At 42.5% G+C, this 26,777-nt stretch overlaps 2 protein-coding genes and 1 non-coding gene across 4 annotated transcripts in view; all 3 read left to right on the top strand.

Moving 5' to 3' along the window:
• Window positions 1-203: 203 nt before the first annotated feature.
• On the top strand, window positions 204-2,096 carry LOC121534584 (40S ribosomal protein S15). Its single transcript, XM_041841164.1, has 4 exons — window positions 204-279; window positions 658-743; window positions 1,380-1,614; window positions 1,942-2,096. Exons 1-4 carry the CDS (start codon window positions 277-279, stop codon window positions 2,053-2,055), a joined length of 438 nt encoding a protein of 145 aa, XP_041697098.1. The 5' UTR covers window positions 204-276; the 3' UTR covers window positions 2,056-2,096.
• On the top strand, window positions 798-932 carry LOC121535826. Its single transcript, XR_005994795.1, has one exon. It is a non-coding gene; the product is annotated as a small nucleolar RNA SNORA35 (small nucleolar RNA).
• Window positions 2,097-10,882: 8,786 nt separating the features above from the next.
• The window catches only part of LOC121535050 (dipeptidyl peptidase 9-like), a 34,390-nt gene continuing 18,495 nt past the window's right edge, over window positions 10,883-26,777 (top strand). Inside the window, exons 1-10 of one of the 2 annotated variants that reach the window (XM_041841738.1) lie at window positions 10,883-11,020; window positions 17,435-17,509; window positions 17,892-18,130; window positions 18,326-18,438; window positions 20,169-20,342; window positions 23,722-23,890; window positions 24,020-24,130; window positions 24,385-24,513; window positions 24,740-24,801; window positions 24,946-25,046. In XM_041841738.1, the coding sequence (XP_041697672.1) occupies window positions 17,908-18,130; window positions 18,326-18,438; window positions 20,169-20,342; window positions 23,722-23,890; window positions 24,020-24,130; window positions 24,385-24,513; window positions 24,740-24,801; window positions 24,946-25,046 (1,082 nt within the window). In that variant the 5' untranslated portion in view covers window positions 10,883-11,020; window positions 17,435-17,509; window positions 17,892-17,907. Of the gene's footprint in view, window positions 11,021-17,434; window positions 17,510-17,891; window positions 18,131-18,325; window positions 18,439-20,168; window positions 20,343-23,718; window positions 23,891-24,019; window positions 24,131-24,384; window positions 24,514-24,739; window positions 24,802-24,945; window positions 25,047-26,777 lie in introns of both variants that reach the window. The other variant, XM_041841737.1, reaches the window with a different exon arrangement.

Here is a 26,777-nt window from a genome sequence, read left to right as displayed (position 1 = left end):
ACAATGTTTTAATTTTATAGCTGTGTGTTTTCATTTGGATATCTCTGTTGAAGCAAGTCGAGTATGGGGACTTCAACTTCAATAGAAGTTGTATTGTTTGATTGGTTTGATGAAGCTGAAATTGAATTTTCTTGTGCAATACCACCACCTACTGGTCCACTGAAAATTACAACTATTTGCATGGGCGGAAATTGATAACCGGATGTTCCTGTGAGTCGCGCGATATTTGGACCAACGAGAATTCTGAATGTTCTTTTCCCCGGAACATCAGGCAAGATGGTAGGTGACCAATTTTACAAGTACCCGAACATGACAATCTATGTCCATCTCAGTAAAATTATAAAACCTTCTAGTTAATACATCATGTAGGTCGATTTATCACCACTTATCAATCGGTACATTGGTGAATTTTAGGATGGAACAAGATTGGCACTACCACAAAGCTTGGGATGTATGCTAAGCACATAGTGTCGCCTGCAGTGCTAATGCTTTTCACTGAGTCACGTTCTCTTTTAGAGAAATGAGTTCGGCACGAAATCCCGACTAACACAGTCGCTAGGAATGTTATGAAGTATTTCACAGTGAATGCCATGTTCAACATGTTGTCGTTGGCCCTCGATGTCCACTGGGTTGAAGTAATTTGTGTTGCTTTCCTAGGCGGATGTTGAGATCAAGAAGAAGCGTACCTTCAGGAAGTTCACCTACAGAGGTGTGGACTTGGACCAGCTTCTGGACATGTCCTAGTGAGTAAACCATTTATTTCAATACTGCGCCGCTATATTTGGCAATATTGGTGGTTGCATTGTGGTATGTTGGTGAAAGCTCAGCTGTTCCTGTGAGTGTAGCCATCATACCAATGCTAAATGAACCCCATCTTGCAGAAGGGTGAAGTCTGGCAGTGGCACTCTCTCTTTCGAAAGTTGGGTACATTTATGAATAGGCTGTGTTCCATCTTCATTTGTTTTCTCCATTTTGCATTTCATACAAATCATTATGTAATGAATTGGGCTATGACTAAATATGTTCACATCTAAAGGCCAACCAGTTTGGGGTTAACATGTTGTGGTCCTCTGTAGTTCAGCTGGTAGAGCACGGCGCTTGTAACGCCAAGGTAGTGGGTTCGATCCCCGGGACCACCCATACACAAAAATGTATGCACGCATGACTGTAAGTCGCTTTGGATAAAAGCGTCTGCTAAATGGCATTTTATTATTATTTTATTATTAGTGAAGGAACACTTTGTCTCTGGCAGTCAGGATTCGCTGTAATTTTTCATTGAACTCCCCTGTAATAGTCTCCAGTCTGCTATTTGGATCTAATTAATGTGCATTTGAAAGTGTCCCTGACTGCATTATGACCATACCCCCGTCCTCCTCCAGTGAGCAACTAATGCAGTTGTACTGCGCCCGCCAGAGGAGGAGGCTCAACCGTGGCCTTCGCCGCAAGCAGCAGTCCCTCCTGAAGCGCCTGCGTAAGGCCAAGAAGGAGGCTCCCCCCATGGAGAAGCCCGAGGTGGTGAAGACTCACCTCCGGGACATGGTCATCCTGCCTGAGATGGTCGGCTCCATGGTCGGAGTGTACAACGGCAAGACCTTCAACCAGGTTGAAATCAAGGTGAGGTTTGGGGATTGCTGGACTCAGCATGGCCTCCCCTGAGGTTGTAATAGTTGTAATTGTAAACAATTTTTGTTTACTTTTTGCTGGTTTCTTCAACCTCTTGCCCCTCACATGCATGCAATTAATCTACATTTGCCTCACCTTTTGCAACCACAACCCCTGATTTCTGTACACATTTTTGTCCTGTAACAATGTATTAAGTGTTCTCTAGTGTGTAGACACTATACAATGTAGTTATTCTTTAGTCAAGGTTGTATTCTAGCTGAAATGTCAAGTAATAGGATTGTCCTGCTCAACACTAACATTGTACATATTTCTCTGCAGCCTGAGATGTGCGGCCACTACCTGGGGGAGTTCTCCATCACCTACAAGCCAGTCAAGCACGGTCGTCCCGGTATCGGTGCGACACATTCTTCCCGTTTCATCCCACTGAAGTAGAATGGCTGCGGTCTTTGTATAAATAAAATTGAGTCCCCACACACTTGTCTGTTGGCTTTCAATGTAAAAAAAGTTTTGTTCTGTTTGCTTGAATTTTTACAATTCATTTGGTTATAAATGGCCATATTGGAGTTATGCAAATATGTGGACTTGTTTAACTGCCCAATGGTTTTGTTTTAACAAATCTGGGCGCTTGTGCCAATGTGTGAAATGAATTGGGTCCAGTTTTTGTGATTGTTGCACGGGCTGGTGCATGTCTAGTGAACTGGGAATTGTATAAAAGAAATATAGACCTTTTATACAGTCATTGACAATATCGATTTGAATTGAATATCTTCATCTGTTTCAAAGTTATTGGAGAGACTGCATTTCCAATGCAATAATATCGAGTAATTTAGAGCTTCGGGAAACTACTTTCAATACCCGATGGTTACAATAGAATGAATACAATTTGATATTTATAATAAGGAATAATTGTCTTGTCTCATATCCAACCAAATCAAGATTTCTGATTAGGCTCCGGCGCAACGTTCGCGCAGCATGATCAATGCCAACACAGCCGAATAGAAGCTCTGTGGGCCTGTAAAAGTGCCGAATTAGCCCCCAGGTTAAAGGTTCCTGGGTGTCCTTCGTGATCTACGTTTACGTCTTGCCGCATTGTGATTAACGTCATGGCAGCAGCATTAAGACTTCCGGTTTTCCAATTTTGCCTTCACAATGAAAGTCTGCTGTAAAACGCTATGCGTATGATACGAAATCAATAATTTGTTCAGCTTTGCATAGTGCATAATAGGGGCGGATTGGCCATCTGGCAAATGCTAGATGGGCTTGACCATGTTTTAGGTGGGTGTGTTGGTCGAAATTGACACAAACAAAAATATGTTTTTTATTTAAGGAAAAAACAATGAAAAAGGTGACATGGCTGGCTGACCATGGACCTGTTAAGATTTTTGCACAATTTCTCTGTTATAATCTATAATGAGCCTTTGGCTGATCAGTGGGCAACGGCTGGTCCCCCTACCAAGATGGGCTCAGCTGAGGTCATGCAAACTCACAATCAAAGTCATACATGGCATCAGCAAAGAGACCTGCTCTGTCTCTGTCATCAGTTAGACAGCCAAGATCATGGATTGTAAAAAACAGAAAGGGTGCCTATAAACGTAGAAAGAGCACATTCTACATTGTCACCTCACTCACAACATCCTATTTTTTGGGTGGCTAAAACCATGATTTGGTCAAACAGTAAAGTGCATTATCCTCATGTTTTTTTTAATTTTACCCCCTTTTTCGTGATATCCAATTGCGATCTTATCTTATCTCTGCAACTCCCCAACGGGCTCGGGAGAGGCAAAGGTCAAGTCATGCATCCTCCGAAACATGACCCGCCAAATCACGCTTCTTAACACCCAGCCCCTTAACCCAGAAGCCAGCTGCACCAATGTGTCAGAGAAAACACTGTTCAACTGACGACTAAGGTCAGCCTACAGGCACCCGAACCGGGATCTGTAGTGACGCCTCAAGCACTGCAATGCAGAACCTTAGACCGCTGCTCCACTCAGGAGGCCTATCCTCATGATTTCTGTAATTAAAATGTCTGCCCAGCCCCTGTGTCATCGCTGGGGCCTTCTGCTGTGATGAGCGAGCCACTCTCCTCTCCCCCCAAGCACTTGAGAGAAAAAGGCATTCTGATCGTATAACATTTCAAAATGCAATTACAGGAAAAACACAGCTTTGGAAGCTTCATCCTCTTGTCCCTGTCGAAGAGAGGAGGGTCTCAGCTTTCTGTAGGTATAATTTATATTTCTTTACTCTCAATATTCAGCTGAATAGCAACTATTTTACAACCAAGATATTTGATATGGCTTTGAGATATGGAGCAGCGTGCCCGCAAAATGTGCACCAGCCATTGCGAGGGCATAGGCCTATAGGTCTCATGGGTAGTAGCCTACAACTGCAAAGTTTTTTTAGTATATAAAATGTACTGTTGGATGAATTCATGGCTACTAGCAGTGGGTATTATATTTAGATTTAGCGATACACTGAACAAAAATATAAACGCAACATGCAACAATTTCAAAGATTTTACTGAGTTACAGTTCATATAAGGAAATCAATCAATTGAAATCAATTAATTAGGCCCTAATCTATGGATTTCACATGACTGGGAGTCACATACACCTTAAAGAAAAGGTAGGGGCGTGGAGCAGAAAACCAGTCAGTATCTGGTGTGACCACCATTTGCCTAATACTGCACGACACATCTCCTTCGCGTAGAGTTGATCAGGCCTGTGGAATGTTGTCCCACTCCTCTTCAATGGCTGTGCGAAGTTGCTTGATATAGGCGGGAACTGGAACATGCTGTCGTACACGTCAATCCAGAGCATCCCAAACATGGTTAATGGGTGACATGTCTGCTGATTATGCTGGCCATGGAAGAACTGAGACATTTTCAGCTTCCAGATCTGTGTACAGATCCTTGCGACATTAGGCTATGGCGGAAAATGAACGGCAAGACAATGGGCCTCAGAATCTCGGTGCATTCAAATTGCCATCGATAAAATGCAATTGTGTTTGTTGTCCGTAGCTTATGCCTGCCCATACCATAACCCCACTGCCACCATGAGGCACTCTGTTCACAACATTGACATCAGCAAATGATGCCGAACTGCAGTCAGGTCAAGACCCTGGTGAGGATGATGAGCACGCAGATGAGCTTCCCTGAGGTAGCTTCGGACAGTTTGTGCAGAAATTCTTAAGTTGTGCAAAGCCACAGTTTCATCAGCTGTCCAGGTTGCTGGTCTCAAACGATCCTGCAGGTGAAGAAGCTTATTGTAGAGAAATGAACATTCAATTCTCTGGTGGACATTCCTGCAGTCAGCATGCCAATTACACACTCCCTCAAATCTTGAAACATCTGGGAAAAACTACACATATTCGAGTGGCCTTTTATTGTCCCCAGCACAAGGTGCACCTGTGTAATAATTGTGTTGTTTAATCAGCTTCTTGATATGCAACACCTGTCAGGTGGATGGATTATCTTGGCAAAGGAGAAATGCTTACTAACAGGGATGTAAACAAAGTTGTGCACAACATTTAAGAGAAATAAGCTTTTTGTGCATATGGAACATTTCTGGGATCTTTTATTTCAGCTCATGAAACATGGGACCAACACTTTACATGTTGCATTTATGTTTTTGTTTAGTATAGTTAATGTGTCGACTTCCTCAGGTGTTGAACCCCAAATTAATTAGGCTATGATATTAGATAGTGCAATTCTGGAGTCCTATTTTGACACTAGTAAAATATTGCAATATAGTAATTGTCAACCCAAAAGTTGGCGGAGCGCGCAGTGATGTGGGATGGTGTGGAAAAAATGCCAGGGCCAAATTCTTGTCCCAGTCCCTGGTTTCTAATGTTAAAATAATGTTACAAAAAATCTAAACTAAAGAGAAGTACAAATTTATATAAGATAAATAATATGAAATGGTTGGAGCTTAAGTAAATTAATGTAAAGAACATAATATTCTACAGAACCTATTGATGTAGCACTAGAGTCTATAAATGGTGTTATTTCATGGGGGACTGAGGTCAATATGCCCAGCAACACTTTCTACTCCACCCATTCTATTGGTCCCAATGCAATACACTATAGGCCTATAAATTACATATTGGCTTATAGAGAGAAAACTATTCTAGATGCCGAAGTAAAATGTATGTATGCTAATGTATGTGCTGGGCGCGCAAGTGTGCCTATATTTTGTGTGGTCTCTCTCAATCAAATGGTCCGTAGCCTATACTAGGCTATAGAGCCCCACACTGGAGGTGTCATAATACCCATAAAACCTAAATCAAATCAAATAAAATGTTATTTGTCACATACACGTGTTTAGCAGATGTCATAGCGGGTGTAGCGAAATGCTTGTACTTCTAGCTCCGACAGTGCAGTAATATCTAACCATTTCAAAGCAGTCAAAACAGGGAAATGGTTCCATTCCATTCCATTTTTCCACCATTCATTTTTCCCATAGGGAATTTTAGATTCACTAGGCTTACCCTGGCATGACGTTTTGATAACCATGTAAATCTCTCTTGGACAAGGTGACTTTTATCAATATATTCGGCTCTATTTACTCTCAGATTCTAAAATGCTTATTAGCATCAAAGTAGACATCATGCAAGACTACAAATCCCTGCACATCATCTCTAGCTGACACCTTTGCTAACAGGTATTGTGTCAATTTAAAACTTGCACAAGACAGTTCACAGAATTGTCAATTTAAAGAAATGTAGCCAATTTATTCATTACTAAATTTAGCTAACATTAAATAGTTAATCCAGAGATTCTTACCTTTGCCTCAATTCTGCAGTCTGTCCAGATCACTGTGGTATTTGAAGTTCTTTATGATAGCCACATTAGCAGCTAATTAGCATTTCATTTTTTAAGGGTAAATGCGGGCAAATGTATTGATAAGTCACCTTGTCCTAGAGAGATTTACATGGTTATCAAAACGTCAAACCAGGGTAAGCCTACATGAAACACAGCCCTTATTTTAAGTGTAAAGCATCACGTCTGGAGGAAACCATCCCTACTGTGAAGCATGGTGGTGGCAGCATCATGCTGTGGGGATGGTTTTCAGCAGCAGGGACTGAGAAACTAGTGAGGATCAAGGCAAAGATGAACGGAGCAAAGTACAGAGAGATCCTTGATGAAAACGTAGCAACGCTCCCCATGCAACCTGACAGAGCTTTATAGGATCTGCAGAGAAGAATGGGAGAAACTCCCCAAAAACAGGTGTGCCAAGCTTGTAGTGTCATACCCAAGAAGACTCGATGATGTAATCGCTGCCAAAGGTGCTTCAACAAAGTACTGAGTAAAGGGTCTGAATACTTATGTAAATGTCATATTTCAGTTTTCTATTTTTTATATTGTATTGTGTGTAGATTGATTAGGGGAAAAACAATGTAATCAATTTTCGAATAAGGCTGTAACTTAACAGAATGTGGAAAAAGTCAAGGGGTCTGAATACTTTCTGACGGCACTGTAAATGAGGCTCAGGTAGAAAACCTATTGCCTGTGGAGAGTTTAAATGAGGGAATGTCAACTGCTCAGACTGCGAAATGTATATGCAAAATGTACACACTTGAGGATAAAGATTCTGCTTCCGATCTTCAACCTGATGTATCCAATAGTTCATATGATGGAGTGTCAGTGGCGTAGCCCAATCAAATCTCAGACACCCAAGATATTGGGAATGAATACTACCATTTAGAGACAGAAAGGTGTGGTGGAGGTTTATCAGATGAGGAAATTGTAAGCTCTATGACAACTGAATCAGATGAGCAGCGTGTAACTGGATAGGTTGAAATTGAAATAAGCGAGGAAGTGTGTTTTGTCAGATGAGGTACATTTTGGAGGGTTCAGAAAATAGTGGTAGGTATTTTTAAAAGTTCTCATGGGTAGGCCTATTTGCACCGCGGAGAAGAAGGGTCCAGAAAAGTTGGATCCGCAGCCTCTGACTTTTAATAAACAGTAGCAGTTGTGGTGTTTATGTGTGCTTGTTCTCTAAAGCAGTCTTATGCGAGGGCAGTGTGAATACGCTTTTTCACAATGGCATGCAAGACTGTTTTACATGAGTTATCGGAGAGGAAATTACTTAGTTGAAAGAAGTTAAGATTTTAAGCTTGAATGATGGAGCAGACTGATGAAATGAAGGGGGGCCAGTATGAAAATGTATGCACTCACTAACTGTAAGTGGCTTTGGATAAGAGCGTCTGCTAAATGACTAAATAAAGTAATGAAGCTACAGCAGTGCCTTCAGAAAGTATTCACACCCCTAAAACTTTTTCCACATTTTGTTGTTACAGCCTGAATTTTAAATTGATTAAATTGAGATTTTGTGTCACTGGCCTACACACAATACCCCATAATGTCAAAGTGGAATTATGTTTTTTAGACATTTTTACAAATTAATAAAACATGAAAAGCTGAAATAGCTTCTTGAGTCAATAAGTATTCAACCCCTTTGTTATGCCAAGCCTAAGTTCAGGAGTAAACGTTTGCTTAACAAGTCACATAATAAGATTCATAGATTCACTCTGTGTGCAATAATAGTGTTTAACATGATTTTTGAATCACTACCTCATCTCTGTACCCCACACATACAATTATCTGTAAGGTCCGTCAATTGAGCAGTGAATTTCAAACACAGATTCAACCACAAAGACCAGGGAGGTTTTCCAATGCCTCACAAAGAAGTGCACCTATTGGTAGATGGGTTTAATGGCTGTGATAGGAGAAAACTGAGGATGGATCAACAATATTGTAGTTACTCCACAATACTAACCTTAAATGACAGAGTGAAAAGAAGGAAGCCTGTAGAGAATACAAATATTCCAAAACATGCATCCTGTTTGCAATAAGGCACTAAAGTAAAACTGCAACAAATTTGGCAAAGAAATAAACTTTATGTCCTGAATACAAAGCGTTATGTTTGGGGCAAATCCAACACAACACATCACTGAGTACCACTCTTCATATTTGGTGGTGGCTGCAAATGTTTTGGGTATACTTGTCATCGGCAAGACTAGGGAGTTTTTTTTAGGATAAAAAGAAACGGAATAGAGCTAAGCACAGGCAAAATCCTAGAGGAAAACCTGGTTCAGTCTGCTTTTCAACAGACACTGGGAGACCTTTCAGCAGGACAATAACCTAAAACACAAGGCCAAATATACTCTGGAGTTGCTTACCAAGACAACATAGAATGTTCCTGAGTGACCTAAGTTTTGACTTAAATCGGCTTAAAAATGTATGGCAAGACTTGAAAATGGCAGTCTAGCAATTATCAACAACCGACTTGACAGAGCTTGAAGAATTAAAAAATAAATAATGTGCAATACAGGTGTGCAAAGCTCTTAGAGACTTTCCCAGACAGACTCACAGCTGTAATCGATGCCAATGGTGATTCTAACATGTATTGACTCAGCGGTGTGAATACTTATGTAAATTAGATATTTCTGTATTTCATTTTCAATAAATTAGCTAACATTTCTTTAAAACATGTTTTCACTGGGTTATTGTGTTTAGATGGGTGAGAAACAAAATCCATTTAATCCATTTTGAATTCAGGCTATAACAACAAAATGTGGAAGAAGTCAAGGGGTATGAAAACTTTCTGAAGGCACTGTATACACATAATAATTTAATGATATTTAAATATAAATGTGTTATTTATTTAATGTAGTGGTGGGCACCAATATCGATAATTTGATATGATATCGATACCGTTTGATATTGATATGAGTAAGGCATATCGTGATATTGGTTTATTCTTCCTGTTAACCTACACTATTCTGTAAAAAGCATACACGACTGTTCCTGCATGCACAAAGCCCTCTCACAGACCTTCTCACAGGCTGCTTAGCATTGTTTTAAAAAACGAACACTAAAACAAAAACAGGCTGCTTAGTATACTTAATTGCCTGCTGATGGGCCATCAATTGTATTAAACTGGTTAGGTAGGTTTATACCACCAGAACACAGCTGGCCCAACGGGCAATCCGCATGCAGTTGTATGGCCTTCACTGAAATGAATATCCATGAATTTTAACAGACATATTTTATTATATTGGTGACGGTAGTACCTATGACTGTACCTATAGCCTGGTTGATGTACATTACATTTAAATTGTAAATACATTTGATTTTTGTTTTGACTTAAAAGTTTGCCTTGTGTTTGTTTCTTGAGTGTTGATAGGTTAGTGTGTATATAGGGGTTGACTTCAGGACCATGAATAGCACCGGGTCATTGGAAGGTGGTTTCTACAGACTGTACTGAATACTCCCAACCACACTTATACCTCTGCACATAGAACAGTTTATTTCTCTATAAGCCAAGATCCCTTTACACTCCTGAGTGGCGCAGTGGTCTAAGGCATTGCATCGCAGTGCTAACTGTGCCACTAGAGATCCTGGTTCGAATCCAGGCTCTGTCGCCGCCGGCCGCGACCGGGAGACTCATGGGCGGCGCACAATTGGCCCAGCGTCGTCCAGGGTAGGGGAGGGAATGGCCGGCAGGGATGTAGCTCAGTTGATAGAGCATGGCGTTTGCAACGCCAGGGTTGTGGGTTCGATTCCCACGGGGGGCCAGTATAAAAAAGATATGTATTCACTAACTGTAAGTCGCTCTGGATAAGAGCGTCTGCTAAATGACTAAAATGTAAAAATGTAAAAATAGGCCTATAGTGTATTGTATTGGGACCAATAGAATGGGTGGAGTAGAAAGTGTTGCTGGGCATATAGACCTCAGTCTCCCATGAAATGACACCATATATACATTCTACATACTCTACTAAGAACTCCCCACCCCACTTTTACATCTGCACAAATAATTATTTTCCTGTACAGTGCTATATTTGTTCCGTATAGTGTCCAGGCACCCCATTTTAATCTGTTTGACCACAGTAAAAGGCCAGCAACACTCCGTATTATTCAGACCCCCATGAAATGACACCATATATACATTCTACAGACCCTACTGAGTATTCCCTACAATCATTTTACTCCTGCACCCAGAATAGTTTTTGCTCTATAAGCCAATATTTATTCCATATACAGTGATTCTCATTGGGGGCATTTAAAACCCACATTTAATGCAAATGTCACTTAAATATGAACAAATATGAATCATTGTTCATGTTTAGACAATTATTTTTCATATATCATGAATAAATACAACCTTTTGACATCTATTCAGGTTTTCTACTTTTACATGGGGGACTTTTATTTTGAACATTTTCGAAATTCCTTGACCCGGAAGTACTTCTTAGTGTCGCTGATGAGACGCTGATTATATTATTACACATTCTGGGCCATGGACACAACCTTTAGCAGTAGTAATATTTGTTTATTTTAATACATAGCTAGTAAAGCCAAGGATAGTTGGGGAAATAAGTAGTAGCCGGATTGGTAAGTATTCGCTTCTAAACTCGTTTCCGACAGGACGATGTAGCTAGAGTGACAGGCTTACTATGGAACCAGCTAACTCATAGCTGGTAAACCCGAGAACTGTCATTTTAAGAGAGCTGTCATATTACAATGTATCCTACCCTAGCTTGGAAACGTTGAGGTATTATGTAGCTAGCTAGATTGCGCTTTTGATGTAACACGTACGTTCTATTAGAGATACAATGTAGCTAATCACGACATTGTTGCCAACTTGTAGCTAGCTACAGTAAACAGTTAGTTTTTGTGTGACCCCGGCCCTTGATGAGAACAAAGATAGCTACTAACTAGGCTATGTCGTACTGGTCATTACATTATTCCCCCCTCCCTGTTTTCCTTTCCCAATTTTAGCTACCAACCAATCTGATATTTAGAATGGTAGACATTTGAGTTAAAATCTTTATGAACGGGAGAGGAAATTACAGTGACTCAGATTATGTAGTCATCACTCCATTTATATACACTGAGTATACAAAATAACACCTGCTCTTTCCATCACATAGACAGTGTAGATGAAGGGGAGGAGACAGGTTAAAGAAGGATTTTTAAGCCTTGAGACAACTGAGACATGGATTATGTATGTGTGCCATTCAGAGGGTGAATGGGCAAGACAAAAGGTTTAAGTGCCTTTGAACGGGTATATAGTAGTAGGTGCCAGGCGCACCGGTTTGTGTCAAGAACTGCAACGCTGCTGGGTTTTTCACGCTCAACAGTTTACCGTGTGTATCAAGAATGGTCCACCGCCCAAAGGACATCCAGACAACTTGACAACTGTGGGAAGCATTGGAGTCAACATGGGCCTGCATCCCTGTGGAACGCTTTCGACACCTTGTAGAGTCCATGCCCTGCCGAATTGAGGCTGTTCTGAGGGGAAAAGAGGGGGTGAAATTTATTAGGAAGGTGTTCCTAATGTTTGGTATACTCAGTGTGCTCCAAATATGCTCCAAATATGAGGTTCCAAGACAGGCGATGTGTGGATGACAACAGCTTGTCAGCTATCACTTCCTGCTTTCCAAATGCAGAAATGATACTTCTTTGTACCTCTTCTGTATGGTGCAATTTATGTCTACCCATTCCTAATCCAACCCCCCGAGCCTGCCCATATTTTCCTTTCCCCTTGATTGTCCCTTGCAGATCTAGGACCAATTTGCATCTATACCCAAACCTACCAGAAGGCTATTTTGAGCAATTGTCATATTGTTTACACACCCATCAGCTCCTTCTGGACCTTCAATGTGAAATTGTACAGTCTGGGCTGAGGGGTTATGGCAGGTCGGTTTGTGCAATGGACACCGAGCATTCTATGGCAATTGGTATTCAGATCCCTTTACATCCAATGCTTGAATGTTTTCTCTTTCACATAATCTGAAAGGGAATGATAGATGAATAGCAAGTACTCTGAAATCCCATCAACACAACCCACTGGGCACAGACGTCAATTCAACATCTATTCCACGTTGGTTCAGGGTCATTTCATTGAAATGACGTGGAAACAACGTTGATTCAACCAGTTTGTGCCCAGTGGGAAAGAGAGTCAAAGGGGACCTTGGCCCATGTCAACTCTGATAGCCCATATGCACACCTTGGGGCCACACTTGCTAACATTAGTATCAAAATTGTTAATGTGCAGTTTGCGAACTCTTTTTACTGACTCGAGAGTCATGATTTGTTTTTCTGAGTGAGCTCGTTCATTTTAGTGGTTCGTTTGACCTGCTGGCCGCAATGAATTCTACATCACGATTAATACGCGCTCCTCGGGTGACTCGGGATACGTGCTCCGACCAACAACTTCCTGTCATATACTTAGGCCTATGCGCGCAGGCAAAATAGATAATGCTGCAGGCAGTATAGAGAAGAAAAATAAATGTTTAGAACTGATAACCCAACCCTCTCCATACAGACCACATTTATTTACTTTTTTATTTTCTTTGTTTTTACTTTCACTATACAGTATGTTAGCTAAGGTGTCATGCATTCCTGTAAAATCCAACAATACCACCAATGGAATGTGGGACATTCCTTATGCGTCTGCTATCTTCTACCATTTAACATTTAAGTCATTTAGCAGTCGCTCTTATCCAGAGCGACTTACAAATTGGTGCATTCAACTTAGGATAGCCAGTGGGACAACCACCACTGGGGAAGGGTGGGTGTAGAAGGATTACTGTTATACTATTCCAGGTATTCCTTAAAGAGGTAGGGTTTCAAGTGCCTCCGGAAGGTGGTCAGTGACTCCGCTGTCCTGGCATTGTGGGGGAGCTTGTTACACCATTGGGGTGCCAGAGCAGCGAATAGCTTTGACTGGGCTGAGCGGGAACTGTGCTTCCGTAGAGGTAGGGGGGCTAGCAGGCCAGAGGTGGATGAACGTAGTGCCCTCGTTTGGGTGTAGGATCAGAGCCTGAAGGTAAATAGGTGCCGTTCCCCTCACAGCTCCGTAGGCAAGCACCATGGTTTTGTAGTAGATGCGAGCTTCAACTGGAAGCCAGTGGAGTGTGCGGAGGAGCAGGGTAACATGAGAGAACATGGGAAGGTTGAACACCAGACAGGCTGCAGCGTTCTGGATAAGTTGAAGGGGTTTAATGGCACAGGCAGGGAGCCCAGCCAACGCAGAGTTGCAGTAAACCAGACGGAAGATGACAAGTGCCTGGATTAGGACCTGTGCTGCTTTCTGTGTAAGGTAGGGTCGTACTCTGCGAATGTTGTAGAGCATGAACCTGCAGGATGGAGTCATCGCTTTGATGTTAGCGGAGAACGACAGGGTGTTGTCCACCAAGGTTCTTTGCACTCTGGGAGGAGGACACAATGGAGTTGTCAACCGTGATGACGAGATCATGGAGCGGGCAGTCCTACCCCGGGAGGAATAGAAGCTCCGTCTTGCTGAGGTTCAGCTTGAGGTGGTGATCCGACATCCACACTGATATGTCTGCCAGACATGCAGAGATGCCATTCGCCACCTGGTTATCAGAAGGGGGAAAGGAGAAAATTAATTGTGTGTCATCTGCGTAGCAATGATAGGAGAGACCTTGTGAGGATATGACAGAGCCAAGTGACTTGTTGTATAGAGAGAATAGGAGAGGGCCTAGAACTGAGCCCTGGGGGACACCAGTGGTGAGAGCACGTGGTGCGGAGACAGATTCTCGCCACGCCACCTGGTAGGAGCGACCTGTCAGGTAGGACGCAATCCAAGAGTGAGCAGCGCCGGAGATGCCCAACTCGGAGAGGGTGGAGAGGAGGATCTGATGGTTCACAGTATCAAATGCAGCAGATAGGTCTAGAAGGATAAGAGCAGAATAGTTAGCTTTAGCAGTGCGGAGAGCCTCCGTGACACAGAGAAGAGCAGTCTCAGTTGAATGACCAGTCTTGAAACCTGACTTGTTTGGCTCAAGAAGGTAATTCTGAGAGAGATAGCAGGAGAGTTGGTTAGAGACGGCACACTCAAGAGTTTTGGAGAGAAAAGAAAGAAGGGAGACTGGTCTGTAGTTGTTGACATCGGAGGGATCGAGTGTAGGTTTTTTGAGGAGGGGTGCAACTCTCGCTCTCTTGAAGACGGAAGGGACATAGCCAGCAGTCAAGGATGAGTTGATGAGCGAGGTGAGGTAAGGGAGAAGGTTTCCGGAAATGGTCTGGAGAAGAGAGGAGGGGATAGGGTCAAGCAGGCAGGTTGTTGGGCGGCCGGCCGTCACAAGTCGCAAGATTTCATCTGGAGAGAGAGGGGAGAAAGAACTCAAAGCATAGGGTAGCGCAGTGTGAGCAGGACCAGCGGTGTCATTTGACTTAATAAATGAGGATCGGATGTCGTCAACCTTCTTTTCAAAATGGTTGACGAAGTCATCCACAGAGAGGGAGGAGGGAGGAGGAGGAGGAGGATTCAGCAGGGTGGAGAAGGTGGCAAAGAGCTTCCTAAGGTTAGAGGCAGACGCTTGACATTTAGAGTGGTAGAAAGTGGCTTTAGCAGCAGAAACAGAGGAAGAAAATGTAGAGAGGAGGGAGTGAAAAGATGACAGGTCCGCAGGGAGTCTAGTTTTCCTCCATTTCCGCTCGGCTGCCCGGAGCCCTGTTCTGTGAGCTCGCAATGAGTCGTCAAGCCACGGAGCAGGAGGGGAGGACCGAGCCGGCCAGGAGGATAGGGGACATAGAGAGTCAAAAGATGCAGAAAGGGAGGAGAGGAGGGTTGAGGAGGCAGAATCAGGAGATCGGAGGGAGAAGGATTTAGCAAAGGGAAGAGATGATAGGATGGAAGAGGAGAGAGTAGCGGGAGAGAGAGAGCGAAGGATGTGACGGTACATCACCATCTGAGTAGGGGCAGAGTGAGTAGTGTTGGAGGAGAGCGAGAGAGAAAAGGATACAAAGTAGTGGTCAGAGACTTGGAGAGGAGTTGCAGTGAGATTAGTAGAAGAACAGCATCTAGTAAAGATGAGGTCAATCGTATTGCCTGCCTTGTGAGTAGGGGTGGACGGTGAGGTCAAAATAGGAAAGGAGTGGAAAGAAGGAGGCAGAGAGAAATGAGTCAAAGGCAGACGTAGGGAGGTTAAAGTCACCCAGAACTGTGAGGGGTGAGCCATCCTCAGGAAAGGAACTTATCAAGGCGTCAAGCTCATTGATGAACTCTCCAAGGGAATCTGGAGAGCGATAAATGATAAGGATGTTAAGCTTGAATGGGCTAGTGACTGTGACAGCATGGAATTCAAATGAGGAGATAGACAGATCCATCAGGGGGAAAAGAGAGAATGTCCACTTGGGAGAGATGAGGATTCCTGTGCCACCGCCGCGCTGACCAGATGCTCTCGGGGTATGCGAGAACACATGATCAGACGAGGAAAGAGCAGTATGAGTAGCAGTGTTTTCTGTGGTAATCCATGTTTCCGTCAGCGCCAAGAAGTCGAGGGACTGGAGGGTAGCATAGGCTAAGATGAACTGCCTTGTTGGCCGCAGAACGGCAGTTCCAGAGGCTGCCGGAGACCTGGAACTCCACGTGGGTCGTGCGCGCAGGGACCACCAGATTAGAGTGGCAGCAGACACGCGGTGTGAAGCGTTTGTATAGCCTGTGCAGAGAGGAGAGAACAGGGATAGACAGAGGCATAGTTGATAGGCTACAGAAAAGGCTACAATAATGCAAAAGAGATCGGAATAAAATTACCTAAACATCTGGGGAAGCGAGAGAGCAGGGCCTCCCTCACTTACCTTTCACTGAAACACTCAAATATAACTCTCCCAACTTCCACTTTAGAAATTATAATTGTTGTAAACTACAGCGGTTCAATGTTTTCTAGGAATAGACTCTAACTTAGTTTATTCAGCTAGCTAACTTGGTACAGTATTCTTCGGTGAAAACCGCCCAGGGCACCGTATCCTATGACACCATAGCTAACTAGCATGCTAGCATCCAATAACACACAGTTTAGCACCAATACTTGGTTACAACATTTTACATTTACATTTTAGTCATTTAGCAGACGCTCTTATCCAGAGCGACTTACAGGAGCAATTAGGGTTAAGTGCCTTGCTCAAGGGCACATTTACGTCATTTAGCAGACGCTCTTATCCAGAGCGACTTACAAATTGGTGCATTCACCCTATAGCCAGTGGGATAACCACTTTACCAATTATTTTTTTATTTTTTTATTATTTTTTTTGGGGGGGTGGTAGAAGGATTACTTTATCCTATCCAAGGTATTCCTTAAAGAGGTGAGGTTTCAAATGTCTCCGGAAGGTGGTGAGTGACTCCGCTGTCCTGGCGTCGTGAGGGAGCTTGTTCCACCATTGGGGTGCCAGAGCAGCGAACAGTTTTGACTGGGCTGAGCGGGAACTATGCTTCCGCAGAGGAAGGGGAGCCAGTAGGCCAGAGGTGGATGAACGCAATGCCCTCGTTTGGGTGTAGGGACTGATCAGAGCCTGAAGGTACGGAGGTGCCGTTCCCCTCACTGCTCCATAGGCAAGCACCATGGTCTTGTAACGGATGCGAGCTTCAACTGGAAGCCAGTGGAGTGTGCGGAGGAGGGGGGTGACGTGAGAGAACTTGGGAAGGTTGAACACCAGACGGGCTGCGGCATTCTGTTAACACACAATAGTGTGTTAACACACTAAACAGATCATTCGTGTCCGTGTCTAGTTCCTTTCATAACGCAGAAATAATTCAACGTTGGCTAGCTAGCACAAAGTCAGTCATGCTAGCTACACAAGTGGACTACACATCTCGAATGTTCAGAAAGTGAAGCTTTACGTTGCAAAATTCTCATTGACTAAAAGTATACCAAACCTTTACCGCATGCAGGATTGTCACATTGATTAAGACACATGGATTCAGAATGAATCTATAGGTTGGTGTTGTTCAATTTATATAAGATTGATTTACCCTTTTATTTGAATGTTTAACTTTAGGTTGCAGAATCTGGTTGAGGCTTGTTGGCCGGTGAATGCATAGAGTGAAGACAAAACAGAAGGTTACTGGAAAAGGTATGGTGTCCTTGTGTGTTCAAATGACCTGTGCAGATAGGAGTGCTAGATCAGTGTTTCCCAACCCCGCTCCTCCAGTACTCCAACAATACACATTTAATTGTAACCCTGGACAAGCACACCTGATTCAACTTGTCAACTAATCATCAAGCCCTCAATGAGTTGAATGAGGTGTGTTTGTTCAGGGCTACATCGAAACTGTTTGGGGTACTCGAGGACCAGGGTTGGGAAACTGTGCTAGAAAACCCACTGTGTAGGCCAATACATTTGTGTGTGTCTGTGTCTCTGTCTGTGCGTTCCCATACTAGATGCAAGTGCCATTGTTCGTGAGCATGTAAATTACCAGTGGGTTGTCTTTGGGTTGTGTCTTCCCCCCTCTCAGTTCATTCGAAGTGAATATGACGGCGGTGGATGGGCTAACAGACAGCACAGAGGTGGTGGAGATGGAGGATGTGCCGTCTCAGTTCTATGTGGAGAAGCACTCGTGGGATGGCCTGCGTGACATCATCCACAGCAGCAGGAAATACTCAGGAATGATCGCCAACAAAGCGCCCCATGACTTCCAGTTTGTGCAGAAAAACTATGAGTCAGGCCCCCACTCCCATCGACTGTACTACCTCGGTGAGCCAAGGCCATCTGCCACTGAAGATCGTCACACTATTGCTCAATCAGTGCTTCATTGAGTAATGTGCACGTTTTTCAATTAACTAATAATAATAATAATAATAATATGCCATTTAGCAGACTACACTATGTTGCAAGTTGTACCTTGATTACTTAACTTGTTTTCACTTCCAATGTCTCTCTATCTATCAGGAATGCCTTACGGAAGTAGAGAGAACTCACTGCTCTACTCAGAAATCCCCAAGAAGATCCGGAAAGAGGCCCTCTTGGTGTTGTCGTGGAAACAGATGCTGGATCACTTCCAGGTGAATATCACTTATCTAATTTGTTCCACTGAAACCTAATGACATCCAAACTAGGGTTGAATATTTTCCCGAAATCTACACATTTTCCTTCCAGAAAAAATTGCAAGCCCCTCCCGGGCATCCCGGTATTCCCGTTCAATCCGGAAATGCTATATAATACCACCCCCAAAAATGTGACATGATAATACCACTGTAAATTGGTACATATTCACAGGAATCAAAGTGTTTCTTGTTGTATTTGCTGTAATTGAATCAACTCAAAGTTCTCTGTAACCACACTAGGCTATTTCGTTAATGTAGCCTAGTTTTAATGTAGGCCTATGAAGCACTGTTTGCCGACTGGTAATGATGAGGTTATTACAGCCTAGTGAAAATTAGATCTGTTTTAGCCTACCTTTGACTGAAAGATGTCAGCCAGCTTGTTAGGTCCTTAACTATCCCCTTGCACCTGGCTATCAGGGGAATTTGGAAGGGTTGTGGCTGTTTTTACTTTATGATAACCTGCTTATTGTGGCATATCCGATGCTGCGCAAAATAAACAGGAACGCAATAGCAGCAAAAGCGGAGATTCAGCACCATGGATAGCGCCGCGGTTGATCAATTCACCACATATCTAACTAGTCAATCCCGTGCCATACGGTCTATGGCCCATGCTCTCTTGCATGCGTCTCTTCAGGAGCATTTGAAAAAATCTCTTTTTGGTAAGAATAAGCATTTGCTCTGTTCCCTGCATCTGTGTCAATTAGCCTACAAACGCTGCACTGTTCATAAGTCTCTTCATTCACAATTTCACAATTAATGTTGTCACCTATCAGACTATTGTCAATTTAATATTGGTTTTAGGGTAAATCTATTATTATGTGTGAAATTAGTTTCGGTATAGTTTAGGTGCAGTGAGTGCCGCAGTTGATATTTTAGAGCCTCTGCTAGTGCCACGCAGCTACATTTATCAAATCAAATCAATTTTTATTTGTCACATGCGCCAAATACAACAGGTGTAGACCTTACCGTGAAATGCTTACTTACAAATCCTTAACCAACAATACAGTTTTTAAGAAAAATAAGAGTTCCGAAAAATATTTACTAAATAAAGTAAAAAATAAACGAGCAACAATAAAATAACAATAACGCGGCTATATACAGGGGGTACCGGTACCGAGTCAATGTGCGGGGGTACAGGTTAGTCGTGGTAATTGAGGTGATATGTACATGTAGGTAGGGGTAAAGTGACTATGCATAGATAGTAAACAGCCAGTAGCAGCAGTGTAAAAAAAAAAAGGGGTCCGTGCAAATAATCCAGGTAGCCATTTGATTAGCTGTTCAGCAGTCTTATGGCTTGGGGGTAGAAGCTGTTAAGAAGCCTTTTGGACCTAGACTTGGCGCTCCAGTACCGCTTGCCGTGCGGTAGCAGAGAGAACAGTCTATGACTAGAGTGGCTGGAGTCTTTGGCAATTTTTAGGGCCTTCCTCTGACACTGCCTGGTATAGAGGTCCTGGATGGCAGGAAGCTAATTTGCTAGCAACGTACAGAACAATATAACAAGACCCGAAGCCAGGAGACACATAGGAAAGTGGAACGAACAGAGGTGCAGCTATTTTTTATGACTACATCACAGACGTTAACAGACACCCACAAAAACTCCAGACAATGACGATTAAATAACCATTGAATAATCATAAAATGATTATAATGATTGCAAAATTGCTTTTCCATCTTTCCAACACTTCCAGGCCACCCCGCACCAGGGGGCCTATTCCCGGGAAGAGGAGCTGCTTAGGGAGCGTAAGCGTCTGGGAGCGTTTGGGATCACCTCCTACGACTACCACACCCAGACCGGCCTGTTCCTCTTCCAGGCCAGCAACAGCCTCTTCTATTGTCAGGACGGGGGCAGCAACGGCTTCATTGTGAGTTTTACCCCCCTTTATCATCAAACAAGTGTATTTATAAAGCTTTCTACATCAGCAGTTCTAAATTCCTCCATTTAAATTTAGACCATCCACTGCTTTAATTTCTTCACATTCACAACAGTGAGTTAGCAGCTTGCTAGAGCCACCTTGTAAATAATTACCTTGTATTTTCCTGTATGGTGAATAAAAAGTTGGCAACTCAAAACGTTGTCAGATATGTTCTGGTAATTGTATGAGCTGGCTAGACAAAGAAATCCATTATTAATTTGTTTATGCAGTTCCTAAGAAACATACAACTAATACAATTTATTTTCAATAGAATAGTATATTTTGAGTTTAATTATATTACTGGTCTGTGCAAATGATTATTTAATTTTGTTCATTAAACAGACAAGAGACACACTTAGCCTACATTCCCCTGCCCTGATCAGTCAACACACAAAGGGCCTATATTTTATAGTAAGAATTTATATAATGGATATAACAGAATAAAATATAAATAATATTTTTCCCACACAACTTGAGTGTCACGAACGTGTGGAACCGCTGTCATGTAACAAAAGTTGTATAAAAAATAAATAATAATTGACCTCTATAGGGTGATTTCAGGAAGTTGCTTTTTTGATCCACTTTGGATGTGATCACACCATCGCGCGCTTTCTCTTCCTTCAAACCCCCCAACATTTATTATGTCTGAAGACAGAGATAGCCTACAAGCGATTTGTTGTTTAAGTTAGAAACTTATGCATATTAAACTATAATTGATTAACTAAATATAAGGGCCTTTAAATATTTACCTGTTAAAGTCAAGAAAAAAAGATTAAATGGCAGTGTGCATTCCCCCATGGTAAATGCCAAAGCATTTCTGTGACAATAGACAATCACCGCTCAAGGACAGCACTACATACATTTAAACGGAGAGAATAAATGCATTAAAAGCATTTCTGTGAAGCTGTGTGATTGACAAGTTTAATGTTGGACAACAATATAATGTTCATGATTTCATGCATGCCAAAGATGGTAAGATGAGGGGGTTGGTGGGACTTTTAAATACATTACAGCAACTGTGACTAGGTCGGTTGCCGGAAATAAAAGTACAGGCTTTGTTGCCGGCAATACCTTTCAGATGAATAGAAAAGGCGTGGTAAAGTTGGCAGGAAAACGTCTTGGTATGAAAAAGTATTCAAACCTCTTGGGTTTCTTCACATGTTACAAAGTGAGATAAAAATGGATTTAATTGTCATTTTTTTGTCAACAATCTATCACAAAATACTCTAATGTCAAAGTGGAAGACAAATTCTAACTTTTATTTTTTAGATTAATAAAAATGTAATAACTAAAAATAGTCATTGCATAAGTATTCAGCTCCCTGAGTCAATACATGTTAGAAACACCTTTGGGATCAATTACAGCTGTGAGTGTTCTTGGGAAAGTCTAAGAGCTTTGCACACCTGGATTATGCAATATTTGCCCATTATTATTATTTTAAAATTCTTCAAGCTCTGTCAAGATGTTGGGGATCATGGCTAGACAGCAACCTTTGGTATGATGTTCTTACTGTGGAATGTAGAGTTTGGTTTTCGCCAGGCATTACTGGAACCATGTCGTCCAAAAAGTTATACTTTTGGATCATCTGTCCATAGAACGTTCTTCCAAGAGTCTTGATGATCATCCAGGTGCTTTTTGGCAAACTTGAGTCAACTTTTTGGACAAGATGGGTCCCATTATGCCTGGCGAAAAGCAAACACTGCATTCCACAGTAAGAACATCATACCAAAGGTCAAGCATGGTGGTGGTGGTGTGATGGTTTGGGGATGCTTTGCTGCCTCAGGACCTGGACGACTTGCCTTAATAGAAGGAACCATGAATTCTGCTCTGTATCAGAGAATTCTACAGGAGAATGTCAGACCATCCGTCTGTGAGCTGAAGCTGAAGCGCAGCTGGGTCATGCAGCAAGACAATGATCCAAAACACACAATCAAGTCTACATGAAAATTGCTAAAAAGCAACAAATTTGAAGTTTTGGAATGACCTAGTCAAAGTCCAGACCTAATCCCAATTGAGATGTTGTGGCAGGACTTGAAACGAGCAGTTCATGCTTGAAAACCCACACGTCACTGAGTTAAAGCAGTTCTGTATGGAAGAGTGGGCCAAAATTCCTCCACAGCGACGTGAGAGACTGATCAACAACTACAGGAAGCATTTGGTTGGAGTCATTGCAGCTAAAGGTGGCACAACCAGTTATTAAGTGTAAGGGGGCAATTACTTTTTCACACAGGGGAATTGGGTGTTGCATAACTTTGTTTATGAAATAAATATGTAATTGTTATGTTATTTGTTCACTTATGTTCCCTTTATCTAATATTAGGTTTTGGTTGAAGATCTGATAACATTCAGTATCACAAATATGCAAAAGTAGAGAAAATTAGAAAGGGGGAAATACTTTTTCATAGCACTGTAGATGTTGTATGTATGGGGGACAGAGGAAGGCTTAGTCATTCAAAAATCATGCCAACCCCTATTATTTCACACAGAGTGAGTCCATGTAACTTTATTATGTGATTTGTTATGCCAAATTTTACTCCTGAACTAATTTAGGCTTGCCTAAGCAAAGGGACTGAATACTTATGCAACAACTATATTTTAGTTATACATAATAAAACAAATTATAATAATTGACATTACAGAGTATTTTGGGTAGATTGTTGATCAAAAAATGACAATGAAATACATTTTTATCCCACTTTGTAACACAAAATGTGTAGAAATCCAAGTGGTCTGATTACTTTTGTAAGACACTGTAAGTGCGTTAGAGTAACTTTTATAGTGCTTTCTAGAGCTTTACGCTCTCTTCTTCCCTTAGTTCTCTGAAGATGTGGTTAGTTTATAGATTCTAGAAAATAGGTTGGCTATATGGGTTCGATTTGACACATACATTTACATAATTTAGCAGACATACCTACCGTTATGTTATTTTGTAAACATTGCCCGCCTCGCTGTTCAAACTAAAATATCAGTCTAAGACTGAATCTATCATTGCAAGCAGTCTTTGATTATCTACTGTTGTGGTTCAATTATGACAATTGTTGGATTGTTATCTACATCATTAAATGTCATTTTAAAATCCTGTAGTTGCGATAAGCATTCGTGCATGAGATAAGCATTAGTGCATGAACTGCACAGCACCCAAAGCCACCGCAATGAATGACTGTTGCTGTAATATATGGATAAGTGTCTTCAGGGTTGTATTCATTAGAAAATAAGCAGTTCTATTGGACAAGTCGAGGTCGTCCCTGTTTCAGTCTGTTTTGTAACGTTTGGTGCCTAATGAATACGACCCTGTACACTGAGAGTGTGTTTCCTGATTTAAAAGCAGTCTGCCCCCATGAAGCCAGTGGAGATTAAGACACAGTGCTCAGGGACCCGCATGGACCCCAAGATCTCCCCAGGAGAGCCCAACTTCATTGCATTTATCAACAACAACGACCTGTGGCTGGCTAACATCAAGTCTGGGGAGGAGAGGAGACTCACCTTCTGTCACAAAGGTCAGAGGGGTCAGCAACTGTTGGACGTTTGTGTACTGTAGTTGTATGGAATTGTAAACATTCTCTATGCCATGTTGCTGGCACTGCATAGATTTAATAAAATGAATTAATCCCCTCTCCCTGGGTCAGGTCTGGATAATGTGAAGGAGGACCCCAAGTCTGCGGGCGTGGCCACGTTTGTGATCCAGGAGGAGTTTGATCGCTTCACTGGCTACTGGTGGAGTCCATCTGCCGTAGAGGGTGAGTAGGGTCACCATCTATCACTCCTTCCATATGAGTAGAGCAGTACTCACTTTCATGTGAGAAATTGAGCTCCTCTATAATCAAATAGTCTGTCAGTCAGTCAATCAGTCATGCTTTGATGAACATTATACAGGCTTCAACCTGCCCCAGACACTCATCATGAAGATGTTTGTCATAAACGCTAGCTGTATCTGTATGCATTTTCAAGAACATGAGGTCCACCTGTCTAACCTGCTTATCTCTTCTGTTAGACTCAGAAGGGGGGAAAACCCTGCGTCTGCTGTATGAAGAGGTGGATGAGACGGAGGTAGAGATCATTCATGTTCCCTCTCCAGCCCTGGAGGAGCGGAAGACCGATGCCTACAGATACCCCCGCACAGGTGAGTCCCTCTGGCGCAGGTTGAGTCCACCTGGCGCAGGTTGAGTCCCCCTGGCGCAGGTTGAGTCCCCCTGGCGCAGGTTGAGTCCCCCTGGCGCAGGTTAAGGCCTGCTCATGTAGGATTGTACAGTATGTGTATGTAGTAACACACATAAATTCATTTCAAGAGTAGACCAAGAGTTTTCTTTTCCCTCTATCTATAATCTGAATGTTTTATATTTTTCTAGGCAGTAAAAACCCCCAAACCACCCTCAAACTGGCAGAGATAAAGACTAACAACCAAGGCAAAGTAAGTTGCATCTGCTTTCAACTTCTCTCTCTTTCGTTCTCTTATTTCTCTCTCTGCTCCCTGCATTGTGTTTATGAGGAGACTAATTCAGTGTATGTCTGTGTGTATGTCTGTGTGTCTGTCTGTCTGTGTGTGTGTCTCCAGATCATGAGCATCCAAAACAAGGAGCTGGTTCTCCCCTTCACCTCCCTGTTCCCCGGGGCAGAGTACATCGCCCGGGCAGGATGGACGAGTGACGGCAAATAGTGAGTGTTATAGCATAATGTTTCCCCAGGGAACGCACTAGTCTTGACCTCTGTTTCTTTTTTGGCTTATATTGGTTAAAGCTGGGGGATGTACAACTGATTCCCAACTTGGAAGAAAGCTACTAGTGTTGTGTAGGTGTTAGTTGATTAGTTTAATCAGTTGTGTCAGTGTTGACCTCAAACACAAGCCTGTACACCAGGAATCATCAACTAGATTCAGCCGCGGGACGATTTCTTCTTGAGCGGATGGTCAGGGGGCCGGAACATAATTAAAAATCATTTGTAGACTGCAAATTGACCGCAAGAAGCCCAAACAGATATAATATTTGGTAGTAGGTACCAGGTGCACCAGTTTGAGTATGTAGAGTCCATGCCCCAACTCAATATTAGGAAGGTGTTCCTAATGTTTTGTACACTCAGTGTGTATATACAGTGGGGACAAAAAGTATTTAGTCAGCCACCAATTGTGCAAGTTCTCCCACTTAAAAAGATGAGAGAGGCCTGTAATTTCCATCATAGGTACACATCAACTATGACAGACAAAATGAGAAACAAAAATCCAGAAAATCACATTGTAGGATTTTTAATGAATTTATTTGCAAATTATGGTGGAAAATAAGTATTTGGTCAATAACAAAAGTTTCTCAATACTTTGTTATATACCCTTTGTTGGCAATGACACAGGTCAAACGTTTTCTGTAAGTCTTCACAAGGTTTTCACACACTGTTGCTGGTATTTTGGCCCATTCCTCTATGCAGATCTCCTCTAGAGCAGTGATGTTTTGGGGCTGTCGCTGGGCAACACGGACTTTCAACTCCCTCCAAAGATTTTCTATGGTGTTGAGATCTGGAGACTGGCTAGGCCACTCCAGGACCTTGAAATGCTTCTTACGAAGCCACTCCTTCGTTGCCCGGGCGGTGTGTTTGGGATCATTGTCATGCTGAAAGACCCAGCCACGTTTCATCTTCAATGCCCTTGCTGATGGAAGGAGGTTTTCACTCAAAATCTCACGATACATGGCCCCATTCATTCTTTCCTTTACACGGATCAGTCGTCCTGGTCCCTTTGCAGAAAAACAGCCCCAAAGCATGATGTTTCCACCCCCATGCTTCACAGTAAGTATGGTGTTCTTTGGATGCAACTCAGCATTCTTTGTCCTCCAAACACGACGAGTTGAGTTTTTACCAAAAGTTCTATTTTGGTTTCATCTGACCATATGACATTCTCCCAATCCTCTTCTGGATCATCCAAATGCACTCTAGCAAACTTCAGACGGGCCTGGACATGTACTGGCTTAAGCAGGGGGACACGTCTGGCACTGCAGGATTTGAGTCCCTGGCGGCGTAGTGTGTTACTGATGGTAGGCTTTGTTACTTTGGTCCCAGCTCTCTGCAGGTCATTCACTAGGTCCCCCCGTGTGGTTCTGGGATTTTTGCTCACCGTTCTTGTGATCATTTTGACCCCACGGGGTGAGATCTTGCGTGGAGCCCCAGATCGAGGGAGATTATCAGTGGTCTTGTATGTCTTTGCCATAGTGTAGTTTGGAGTGTGACTGTTTGAGGTTGTGGACAGGTGTCTTTTATACTGATAACAAGTTCAAACAGGTGCCATTAATACAGGTAATGAGTGGAGGACAGAGGTGCCTCTTAAAGAACAAGTTACAGGTCTGTGAGAGCCAGAAATCTTGCTTGTTTGTAGGTGACCAAATACTTATTTTCCACCATAATTTG

Source organism: Coregonus clupeaformis, chromosome 21 (assembly GCF_020615455.1).
Source record: "Coregonus clupeaformis isolate EN_2021a chromosome 21, ASM2061545v1, whole genome shotgun sequence".
Taxonomy (NCBI): domain Eukaryota; kingdom Metazoa; phylum Chordata; class Actinopteri; order Salmoniformes; family Salmonidae; genus Coregonus; species Coregonus clupeaformis.
The sequence above is the reverse complement of the archived record's forward strand: the minus strand, read 5'-3'. Positions and strand labels throughout refer to the sequence as shown.